Source organism: Gymnogyps californianus, chromosome 14 (genome assembly GCF_018139145.2).
Source record: "Gymnogyps californianus isolate 813 chromosome 14, ASM1813914v2, whole genome shotgun sequence".
In the NCBI taxonomy this organism is placed as follows: Eukaryota; Metazoa; Chordata; class Aves; order Accipitriformes; family Cathartidae; genus Gymnogyps; species Gymnogyps californianus.
The window spans coordinates 10,690,714-10,703,208 of NC_059484.1; the positions used below are offsets into that span (position 1 = coordinate 10,690,714).

A 12,495-nucleotide genomic window follows, 5' to 3' on the forward strand; every position below is an offset into this window, starting at 1 on the left:
AGAAACCTGAAATTCCTTGGAACTCACTAATGAAGCTAGTTTGGTTTGATCTTTGAGAGGAAAGAAATGAGAGCATATTAATGACTAATGCAAAAGATTGCAGTGTGGTACTATATTGGCCTCTGTGCCAAGGTAAAGAACAGAAGCCCTGCCTTGAGGAGCTCTTAGACTAAAGATATGAATTAAGTGCAGAATTGGACAGGTATTACATCAAGCTAGACTTTGCATGCCTTAAAACAACTATAGCAAGGTAGTAAGAATGAAGGTACAACCATAATTTAACTTTGAGCATTCAGTTGCTCTGTCCATTCCAGGGTTTTATGATGTTTATATTAATATTAACTATGGATGCTTGTATAATTCTCCTAGTTGTAATGTAGCCTTAGAAAGTTGGGATGACATTCACAGGAGATACAGATCATCTTGCTTGCTGGTCCCTTTGCTTTAAACAGTCTGCTCTTGAGCTGACCTTTTTATGTAAATCTTCCACAGTTAATGGCACAAAATACACCTGAAATTGCTACCATCCTGCAGATTGGAAGGCATCAAGAACCATTAAAGAGTGCCAGGTGCTCAGCCTGGGCACACTTTTTGCAGGACAAGCTTGTAGTAAGTTTGGGGTTTGAGTGATTTAGGACTCCTGTATACATTTTTCATGCTTCTTCAGCAGAATATCTTTGTCATTGGATTTATACAAAATTGCACGTGTGATTATACAGAACATGCTGACAGTCTTTTTGGGGCTTCCTATAGAGACAAGAAAGCTCAAGACTTTTAATTGGAGTTATGTTAGACACAAAAGATGTGATTTAAAAAAAAAAAAAAGAGAGGTGCCCAGGAGCCCATTAAGCGTCTCAAATGAAGAGCAGACACAAAAATTTGAGTGGGCTGCTTATTCATTAAGTTCCTTAAAATGAAAGACAATAAAACCAGCAGATTTTTTCAAAAGATCATTGGCTTTCTGTATGGCTTTATTTCTTACACAGAAAGGAGTGTTGCAGGAGGGCTGAGGTGACAAAATAATTGAAGGAGCTGCTAATAGCATTTTAAATTTCAGACTGATCTTATCAGAAAAATAACTCTGCATAGTTATTAATAAGCAGTTGAACCAGTTGCATAAACACTTTGTATTTTTTAGGTTTTGTAACATAATTCTTGCTCAAATATCTTGTGAGATTAGTAAATCTGTCCTAGGCCCTTTATGCAATTATCTGAAATGTTGAGGAAATGGGGAAAGGAAAAATAGATTTGAGGAATCTAAACCAGCGTTGTAGTTGTTTCATTTCTCAGCAGGGTATGGGCAAGCATCCTAATCTTCAGAATTAAATCTTTTTCTCTGGTTGGTAACAGTTACCTTAAGGCTTCATTTATGTTGCAGCTTAGCTGGGGTACTCCGGTAGCAAAGATTTCTCTTAATATGAAATTATGAAAGCCAGAGACAGAATTGGTAAATCACAGTTAGCTGTCTTCCTAGACTGCCAAAAGAGCATTCTTTAGTTTCAATGTTGTGTGTTACATTGTGTGAAATTAATGGCGTGTGATGAGCTCGGAATTCAATGAGCAGAGAAGGTTTGTATCTGTGCTGGACTGGGGTAGTTTATAAATGGTGGCTCCTGAGAAATGTTTTGAAATGTCAAATGTTGGTATTTTGTGGGTTAGATGAAGCAAATGCAGAAAATAAGAAGCAAATTGAGAAGACAAACCCTTAATATTTGGTTCTCAAAACCTCTTCAGTAGTATTTGGCACTGGAAATACTTCCTAGCTGGTGGCTGAGCTTTTTTTGTTGTTTTCTGTACTGGTAAAGGAGAAAAATCCTCTTGCCTTGAGTAACACAGGTGGCAAAGCAGTGAGGAGTCTGCTGACCTAAATTGTGGTCACAGATCCGCAGTGGGAATTGTATCTGTGCTGTGTGCTTTGTTGCCAAGAATGGGTGTATAAAGTGAAGGAGTTTGTGTGGTTTTGTTAGTAATTTAGAAACCACAAGCAAGATTTTTAGGGCTTTATAGGCAGAGCTGTTTTTGAAAGTGCTTGATGTTTTCTAAAACATGCAAAGGCTTCTGAGCTTTGTCAGAAATGGAGTAAGATTGCTGATTGCTTTCCATGAAAGACAAATTCCTTAAAACTTTCTACTTTGAGGACTATATGAGCATCTTGGATTTCTAAATTCAAAATTACCATGGAATAATTATACTTGTAAAGGCCCTCAGCCTTTAAGATTCTCCCATAAAGCCGGTACCTGTGTGAACACTCGAGAATATGCTCCAGTCTGAAGACTAGGGCTTCGTTATTTTGTATTCTTGGTGTTCATTGTGAGTATCTCTATCAGCAAAAGTTCAGAGAAGTAAAATGATCTTACAGATGTTAAATAATCATGAAGTAAATTGGATTGATATGATTTTTATTTTGAAAGAGGAAACGACTCCTGTTTTGTTGTGGTTTACAAATATTTAAATGCTTAAACTAATTGTCAGCCTCAATTTTGAATGAGGAAGCAAAATAAAATGCATGATGTGCTCAGAGTTTCTCATAGTACTTGCCAGGAGAATCCAAGTTTTGAAAACAGTTGGCCTGCTTTCAGATAAAGATTTTAATGAGATTAAAAGAGAAAGAATGAGCAAGTTTGATTAGAAAGTTTGGCCACATTCTGACAATGGGTCCTGTAAGCCAGCAAAGAAAAATGTTGTATTTTTTAGTGGTAGAATTGATTTGTTTTGGAAAATGAAAGTAGGAAGCAGTGGGTAACTGTCGAATAATTACAGCGAAGTGTACTAAGTTAGTATGAGAGAATCTATACTGTTGTACACAGACTGCAGGAGGTCTGAAAGGCAATTTTGGTGGCCCAGGTGTTTTCTCCTTGACTTAAGTTTTTCAGCTGGTTATTTGCCAGTAATAATTTAACCAAGGATTTTGTGGGTTATGCAAAGCTTTTATAGCAACCTAATTTCAAAACAGAAATTAACACAGTAGTCCTCCACTTCCCTTATGTTAGGGCTTTTCCTACAGTTCAGATGAAGATCAGTGTTAGAGTATGCTTGAACTTGGCAAGATAGAGAGCATGCTGGGTTGCAGAATGTGTCAGGAGACCTGGTGCGTGAGAGAAGATCCATTTACTTATAGGCATACACCCAGCAGAGGATTAAGGAATAGATTCAAAAATAAATATTTAAATTAAGAACTCAAATTGTTTTCAAAAAGTCTCTTTGAGTATACATATATACTTTGTCAGCCTCGTATCAACATGTTTTATCAATAAGTAACAGAGATGGTGCAAGGAAGGCATGGTATTGCGGGCGGTGGGGGAGGTCAGCTTGTGAACACCATTTTAAATGACCTGGAGTATGAAAAGGCTTGAGAATCACTGAGTTAGTATAAAGGCGATAAAACAAGGTCTTTTGGTCCTTATAACAATGATTGAAAGGCTGTTTTCTTTCTCATTTAACATGCAGCAAGGACATATGGGAGAAGGCGAGGTAACAATATTCCTATTTAATTTTCTAATGTTGACAATGTCTCATGGGAGAAATAACATTAAGTTGTTACTAGAGGGCAAACTCCAGAATTTAAGATTATAAAGGATCAGTTTCACATAAGTTTACATAGTCTGCATGCCATAAATAAACATTTTAACTGAATTAGGTAGTACTCCACAGTAGTAGTATTGAGGCTGAAATGATCACAATCCTTACAGTGGACATCATCTATATTGTTTGTTACACTGGAGGGCTACGTTGCTGTGTTTGTGTGTATGTTATGAATGCCAATGCTGGAGAAGTTTATTTTGGTTCTTTTGGGTGCTGATGGTTTTCTTGACGCAGCATAGACTGTAGTGAATATATGTCCTGGCCTGCTAGGTTAAAGAACCAGATCCTGCAAGCATGCTTGTTGAATTATCTAACAGCAGTGGTAATGCTGATGAACCTGAAAAGGTTGTTTAGGTATGGAGAACTGCTCCCTTCCAACAATACCTGCAGGATTGGGGTCTTCAGAGATGAAACAAATGACGTGTGTGTCAGTTCATTAGGGGAAAACAAAATAACATTTAAGTCTATAGTACAATAATCTTATCATAGTAGGAACCAGGTTTGCCTAGCTGATTATAGTTGACTTTTATTTTAATTAAAGGTATACAAAGATTCTTGAAATTTCAAATAAAGCAAGCTGACCAAGCCTTCCATTTTTTATTGGTATAAATTCTATGGACTGTGGATTTTATTGTATTTTTTCCTTTCAGCTTGTTAGGTGTTTGATTTTTGCATGGAAAATGTCTGGATATTGGAACTGGTCAAATTTTCTGTTTTCAAGATGTTTTCTTTTCTAAAATCAATTTATTTCAAAGGAAGGAAGCAAGAGTAGGATAAATTAACCTTACCAATACATTACTGTGGTAGATTGCAATGAATTCTGAAAAAGCAGACATAGTATATCACATCATAGGCAAAAGGAAATGTATCCTAAAACCTGTAGCACACTTCATTTATTTGCTTACTTTCCCTATATATATTTATTTATTCCTAAAATATTTCTTAAATGAGTAGAAGTCTATTCAGTTTGTTGTCTAGATATTGAATACTGTAACTAAAGGGTGAATTCATGGAAGAGATCAGCTTGTGTGCTCTATTTATGATGATATACAGTTGCATTTATAAATCAAAGAATCTTATTTAAAAGTAATAAATATTATTAAGGAAATCTATGATAAGGATTATCATAGAAGAATATTGGGCTGTGAGGGGAAGCATGCTTACAACATTTTCTCTTAGAGTGAGTCCATTAACAAAACTCTGTTGTAATATCTAAGTAAACTTGCTTCTAGGATTGACACAGTATTGCCTAGTTTTCAGTCTTCGTTTGCAGTAAATTACAGTGGGTCTTCCTGTTTTTATCAGGATATTTTTGTTATTTACAAGTGGGTGGTTTATGATATGTTTTGATATCAGGTAATTTAAATGTGTAATATATTTAGCTGGTAGAATTCTTGTTTTCCCATCTGCACCGTGAAATTGTATCTACTCATTGTAAGAAGCCGTTCACTGGAAAATGATACATACGGTTTAGGTTTAGTGATGTCTGCTATTGGGAAAGTCCCAGAAAAAAATTTGGCTTATATTCTCTTCTGTTTTTATACCTTTTTAAAAGAAATCTGATTGGAAACATGAAATATTATGGAAAATGGTCAACTTGAGCATCCATTAGAAGTACTGTTTTGTTTCAAATTTTCATTAGTTGTAGTGCAGTTACGAAGAAGGTAGCAACCTTTTCTCTGAAATAATGCATTTGAGTTACTGAATGATATTGAACGCTATAAGGGTCATGAAATTGAGAACATAACTGCTTATTAAGAGGGAAGATTGCAAGCAGTTCTACTGCTAATGCAGTAACTAGTGCATTTTTAAAAAAAATATTTAAACAGTGTGTGCTTTGTTCTGTTAGTATGTTTTTTTCCCTTTTTTTTTTTTTAACCCCCTGTTCAGGTCAGTCTTCACTGTTTCCAATGGAAGACGGGTTCTTGGATGATGGACGTGGGGATCAGACTCTTCACAGTGGTTTAGGATCACCTCACTGCTTCTCCCATCAGAATGGAGAAAGAGTGGAACGGTATTCCCGTAAAGTCTTCGTCGGCGGACTGCCACCAGATATTGATGAAGGTACACCCAGAAAATCTCATCCAGAACAGCTCCTTCTGGCTTAATGACAAAACCGTGGTGTGAAACCTTTTGTCTGTTAGCTAATGAATGATTGTTTTCCAAACTCTACGGAAAGGCTTCGATATGTAAATGGATCTTTGCATATTACCACTTTCAGTCCATGGCAAACATGAGATAATTCAAACCAGCTTAGGCTACAGCATTGTTCTGCCATTGAAGAACAAGATCATATGTTACCACGCATTTAACTGACTTCTACAGTATAAAAATTATAAAAAAGGGATATGGTGCAAAAATAAACAAGGAAATATCACCTGTTAAAACTCATAAATACATTGCTATAATTTTATAGGCACCAGAAGCCAGTAGTCGGAAAAGTATTGCTAGTAGTTTTATAAAGTTTGTATAGCATAGTAAGTCATAGCTCTTTATTTGAATGCTTATGTGTCGTTCTCAGAGGTTGTTTTCAGCAATAATTATGTCCTGTGGTAGCTTCTGTGCATGGTGAGGATTCAGGAATGAATCTGTGCAGAGGCAGTTGTGTACAGTGAGGAACCAGGAATTTGTGGTGGGTCCATCGTACAGACAAAGGTGACAGAATACTGCAGTTGTTATTTAAAAAAAAAAAAAAAAAAAAAATCACGCACAAATGTTGTGAAGCTTCATTTCATCAGAGTTCTGTATTCTGTATGTATGAGCATGCTGGTATAGTGGTTAAAAGAACTACAGCAACTGTAAATCTGAAAAGGTGCTTTTTCTTAATCACAGAATTGTTTTAATACCCACTTTTTGTGTCAGGGAGAGTGATTGTAGTGCACTGCAGTGTGTACTACTGTGATGTGACAACCTGACTTTCATGTCAGATGTAAGAGCTACTTTATTATTAAAAGGTCAACTATAACATGGTGTTTACAAGAGGAAAACTGATCTTAGAGTCTCTCGTTGTTGTTGTTGGAGCTTTGGTTTTTTTTTAACTTTGTCACTTTTGTGGGTTTAAAAGCAGATGAGCACATGAAGAGTTTGGTCTCTGTGGACCCTAATTATTGAAGAATAGGACCTTTCCTAAACCTGTGCTAGGAGGGTAGCTTGAATTTTTCAGAGTTGCTTCTGTCAGTGCTCTTCCTGTTAAATGCACAAGTGTGAATTAGAATAAGGAGTATACAATTTAAAATCTACATCACAGCTGAATTTTTGAGGTTTTTCTGATCCTGTTTCTAAAAGCATTTTCTGTAAGTGCTTCAACATTAAATTTGTATTAAGTGCTGTTTGAACAGAGATCTATTTTAAGAATAGATATGTAGTAAGTATTGTTCTCCTTGGTTTATATCTTCATTAGCATGTAACCTTGACACACTACCATTGCTGTATATGTTCCTGATGATCTGTAGTGCACAGAGAAGCTGTCAGTACAGTGGATTGTCAGTTGTTGTTTCATTAGCTATGTCATCAAAGAGTGTAAACAAACTGAAAAAGACATAATTAGTAACACCTTTTCACATTTCTAACCAAAATTGAGCATGGGGAATTGTGTGTTTGGAACCCCCAACAGCGTGCTAGTATGGAAGGCCCTGTAATACCATAAACAGAATACAGCAGTGCGGTGTGCCAATTTAAATGACGCTCCAGCAATGTGAAGTTTATTCTTTTTGTTTCAATTTTGTAATGAAAAATTCTTGTCCAGAGAACTTTAACTAGCAATGGTTCAAGTGTGTTTGTGGAGAAGGAAAAGGGAATAATCACTCATTTTCAAGAACAGAATTGCAACTAGAAGACTTCTATGGGACTAGCATATGCAAATTTATACCAGCAATTTGAGGTCAAAGGCAGAATTGAAATGGATGCAAGAATTGCTTCTTGATATAGTAATACGTTCTTGCCATCTCTCTTGTAAAATTACATAACTGTGTCCTGCAAGTTTACTCTGTTAGTTTGAGGTCAAGCTCAGATAGTGTTTGCACATGTGGCACTAGCATGTGATATGAACAAGCATGGCTGGATCTTGTGATAGTCCCTTCATTTTTTTCCGGACTTTCTGCAATTATAAGGCATTTTGGCAGAGGTGATTGCTTACTAGCTAGTCAGCAAATTGTCTCTAAACTCTTTGTGGGAGAATAGTTGAAGCTAGGTTATGATAGCTGTATAGATGCAGTGACTCCATTTCTGCGAATTAGTGGGTTACGAGCTTTTATTTATAATCATCAGTAGAAAGCAAAGCTTGATCTTTGACCTGTCTTGTTTTCTAATGTGTGTTCTGACTTGTCATAAAGATTCCCCATCAGCTGGTAAGCATTGCTATGAGCTGCTGAACCTTTAGGGTCACAGAATGTTTATTTATAGGATGAAGCTACCTGTATTCAGTGTTCTTCAAATGTCTTCCATTCAATTTATTTTAATTTCAATTTATGCCATTTCCTTTCTCTCTTTACAGATGAGATCACTGCTAGTTTTCGTCGCTTTGGACCTTTGATTGTAGACTGGCCACACAAGGCAGAGAGCAAATCTTATTTTCCTCCTAAAGGTGAATATCTGATAACCAATAACATATGAGCATTTTAGAATCATTTTTCTTGAGAAGACTCCATTTTAGACAAGATTTTTGTGACAATGACCCAATGTTTAGGGGGAAAAAAGTTGAATCCTTGGGATTGTTATAAACTGGTGGAATTTAGAATGTGGCTTTGCAATTATTCTGCACTAAAAGAATTCTTCCTTAACTTTCTGTTTTTACTTTATTCCATTTTCCTTTTTCTTCCCCTGTTGTTGTTCACTTTTGTAATAATAGTCAAGACTAGTCCTCTTTAAAGGGACTAAATGCCCTCCACAGAAGCTGGGAAGGATTTCTACCTTATATTAACAACCATCCTGGCAGGTTTGCCTCTACGGCTGTGGCTTTTGTTCAGTTCATACTGCTGGCTTACCCTTTTCGAAGGAAGTGGGGAGAGAGTGTGCTGATCAGCAAGCTCCCTGCTTTCCTTCATGTCTCTGCAGAGGACTTGCAGGAGGCTGGGTTGGAAATGTGTGAGAGCACATTAAAGTTTGTCCCTTACTGTGTGGTAGCATGATGACATGGTGCCAAGCATAATTCTGGGTTAAATTATTATCCTGTAGACAAATGGACAAAAGAAGTTATGTTTTTGTTTTCCCTTTCATAGGATATGCATTTTTGCTGTTTCAAGATGAAAGCTCTGTACAGGCACTGATTGATGCATGTATTGAAGAAGATGGAAAGCTCTATCTTTGTGTTTCCAGCCCAACTATCAAAGACAAACCGGTAGGTAGAAGTGTCAGGGCCTGCACAATTCCTGTATGATAACCAGAAATTGTCCTCTTCAGATGCCTTTTTTCCTTTTTTCTGTCTTCAGAGTGCTAATGTTTAAATTTCTTTAAGGCGTCAAATTAAGTTCTCAAAGAGAAGACCAACTTACTTATTTTTAAACTAGACATTGAGGTTTTTTAGTCTAGTTACAATTCATATTTTTGTTAGAAAAAAGTTTGCTAAATTTCACCATTGCTGATGTAATAAATATATTTCCAGACATGTATTTTATGCTTATTATTGATTAAAATGTAGAATTCATATTGTCTGAGTGTTGCATGTAACATGTTTTGACAGAGACAAATTAAATCCGAAAAAACATAATGTGGCATTGAACTGTAAAGTATAGTACAAATGGTTTTGGGGCTGATGCGAATCTGTTAGTAGTTGGAGAGACTTCTGCTATATTCCTATACTTCAAATTTGGCCAGCTGTAGGCAAATATAAAGCAGCTTGTTTTGCATAGTAAATAAACACGCAACTTTGCGCACTGGAGCCTGTTGCATTGAGATAACGCTAGTCTAGTGCTTACGCTTGGCTAGAACAACACGAATAGTGTAGATACGTGTGCACCAATGTGGTTCGTACAGCACGGTTCAGTCATGATTAAGTAAATGTGTAAGTAGAGGGTGAGTTTTTTCCTAGAAATTTGGGTAACAAGGAAGTGGTGAAATTTAGTATGATCAAATGGTCTGTCTTAACAGAGCTTATTACCATTTTGAGAAATGATTGCTGAACAAGTAGAAAATGAGTTTAGAAAGCACAGCCGTTTAAGAGGTTTTCATCTTTGTAGAATACTGTTTTAATTTATATTACTGAGATACTTTGAATTGTGAATGGTTAAAAAAAAAAGGCTTTTTGTCCATAGGTTCAGATCCGGCCTTGGAACCTTAGTGATAGTGATTTTGTTATGGATGGTTCACAGCCTCTTGACCCACGAAAAACCATTTTTGTTGGTGGTGTTCCTCGGCCTTTACGAGCAGGTACACTGCGTGTTCCGCAGCACTGGGCATGTTGAATATGCAGTCTGATTGGGGAGCAATGGGGAAAACAAGTTATTTCAGCAAGGGAAGTATTAAGTGTTCTTGACACTTAATAGCAGGGGACATGACTACAAATGGACTGTTTCATTTGATGCTTTTAGAAAAAATTACCAAGTCTACACCACTGTTTCGTTTTCCTTTCTGGTTTAGTGGAACTTGCAATGATAATGGATCGGCTGTATGGAGGGGTGTGCTATGCTGGAATTGACACAGACCCTGAGCTGAAGTACCCAAAAGGAGCTGGGCGGGTTGCATTTTCTAATCAACAGAGTTACATAGCTGCTATCAGTGCTCGCTTTGTTCAGCTGCAGCATGGAGAGATAGATAAACGGGTAAGGTCTTCAAGCATATTCTATTTTTGTTCAGTGCTTTCTCTAGAAATGCTTTTCCATGTAAATGTGTGTCATTGTGAAGACTGTAAATGTTATATCAGATTAATTGCATATTTAGGGCTAGATTGTGCCACTTAGATACAACACAGAATAAAAATGAAGAAGTGGTACAGAACTGTTGCTTCTGGAACGTGGGAGGCAACTGTGAAGCAGACTTTCTCAAATTGCTTAGCATAATGGGAAGCATGTCAGATGCCTTGCCCTTTTATAAGAATATTGCATTCGTCATATACTCCCACTGCAAGTATTTGCACTTGTAGTGTTTGTATAATGTCAGGGAGTAAGGTATCTGCCAAGGATGGAGCAGTTCTTACTCCTGTTCTATGTCTTTTGAGAGACTGGGCAGAATCTGGCCCTAGTGTTACACATTGTGTGCTGTGTGTTCCTAAAGAGCATCATAGTAACGCATTGTAAACTCATTAGTGTGCATTACAGCCTCACAGTCATCCTCCACAGCTTATGTAAAGGCTGTGTCTGGTTATTTTATTTCTTTATTATTATAAATTCAAGGAATATGCCAAATGGATCTGCAGTTTGCTTGCATCTGCCCTCTTCATCTATATAAAAAGTGACTTTGCCAATTACAGTGATCTTTGGGCGACAATTTTGAGAAACTCAGATCCTTACATCTACTGTTCTGTCTAATTCATGCTTTGTCTTTGGATTTTTCTTACATGACTGTCATTATTGATCTTAATTTTTAAGATCAAAATTACTACTATTTACTATTATTACTATTAAGATAAAATTACTACAGAGGAAAACCCCCAAAGTTGGCTGATTAGCTGATTATCATTTCACTTTTGCTTTGGCTATAAAGCTTGGGTAGAAGAATTGTAAGAACAGTTTGACTGTGGGCCTGCAAATTGGAATGTCTTTGTTCTAATCTTGGCTCTGAAATGAGTTCTGTACAGCTTTGAACAAATAATTTGGGCCGCCCTTGTGCAACTTCTGCTTGCATAAGCAGACGCTTGGGTGAATAAGTCCATTGAAGCTGGTGGGACTACAAATTTAAGTAAGTACTTGTGAACTCTAGCAAAGATTTTGCAATCTATTTCCCCTTCCTTGTCTCCTCCCAGTCCTCCTTATTTCCCCATTTTGTGTGTAGTTCAGAAGAAATGTGGGGAGATAAGTGCTCAGAGGATTCATTATAGGAGGGGTTGTGTGCATGAGAGAGATAAAAGTACAACAGTGGCAATACTACTTTTTATTAATAAGGTACTATTTATTAATAATTTTTCTAATAAAGTTTCTTTGTAAAAATAAAAATAAAATTAGTAACAAGAAGGGATTTCCTGTAAAATTAGGCAAGGAGGTGCTGCTAAAGGGTGTGCCCTTCAAAGAGATAATGCAAATTAAATGCTCAGTGGCCTGCAGCACCCACCACTGCAGACCTTATGTTGAGTGCTGCCACCCTAAGTGTGCCTGATGAAGTTGCTGTAATTTAAGCTTTTTCTCTGTAGCTGGGAAATTGCGCTAGACCTAGCACAAGTTAACAGTTGCAGGCCATATTTGGCACATGCACTTCAGCGCACACTGAATAAATGCGCTGAAGACTCTGACTAGTATCTATGGGTTGCAAACTTGCACAAAAACCAGTGCTGCAGTAACAGGCTAAAGCAAGCAGAGGTATAATTACCTGTGCTATAGTTTGGCCTCTGAATATGTCTGAGTAGACATAATAGAGCAGCAGAATTGCCACGTTAAGGAGGCCTGCATAGCATATTTGTAGGTTCTCCTCTTAGCACTTGTAGGAGACAACACTCATCAATGAATACCCAACCTCAAACTACATAGCAAGCTAGGTGATGAAGGGAGAATGTGGTGTTAGGAATATTTGTCTGCCTCTGCTCTTTTACAAATTCGTTCTTCTGAGTTGGCATGGAGGGGTGTTTGAGAAATGCAACTCTAGCAGTGGAAGAGGAGAAAAACTGAGGTCAAAAAAAAAAAAGGCTGCTGGACTGTCTTCAAGTAGTTTATATGTACTGTAAGCACAAATGACATCAAACTACTGCAGCGCTCTGGACTGTGATAAAATTGGGTAAGTTTAAAAACACAGGAACTTGTGAATGTCCTTATTTGAATGAGCTGGCATACC

The 12,495-nt window shown here is 37.0% G+C and overlaps 1 protein-coding gene across 4 annotated transcripts in view; it reads left to right on the forward strand.

Annotated features, from left to right (window-relative positions):
- The window catches only part of CPEB4 (cytoplasmic polyadenylation element binding protein 4), a 45,394-nt gene that overhangs the window by 27,163 nt on the left and 5,736 nt on the right, over nt 1–12,495 (forward strand). For 3 of the 4 annotated variants that reach the window (XR_007767309.1, XM_050905575.1, XM_050905577.1), the window contains exons 3-7: nt 5,473–5,646; nt 8,075–8,164; nt 8,799–8,917; nt 9,831–9,945; nt 10,156–10,337. Coding sequence is in view for 3 of the 4 variants with exons in the window: in XM_050905575.1 (XP_050761532.1) it covers nt 5,473–5,646; nt 8,075–8,164; nt 8,799–8,917; nt 9,831–9,945; nt 10,156–10,337 (680 nt within the window). In the remaining variant the exon portion in view is untranslated. Of the gene's footprint in view, nt 1–3,447; nt 3,472–5,472; nt 5,647–8,074; nt 8,165–8,798; nt 8,918–9,830; nt 9,946–10,155; nt 10,338–12,495 lie in introns of all 4 variants that reach the window. The other variant, XM_050905576.1, reaches the window with a different exon arrangement.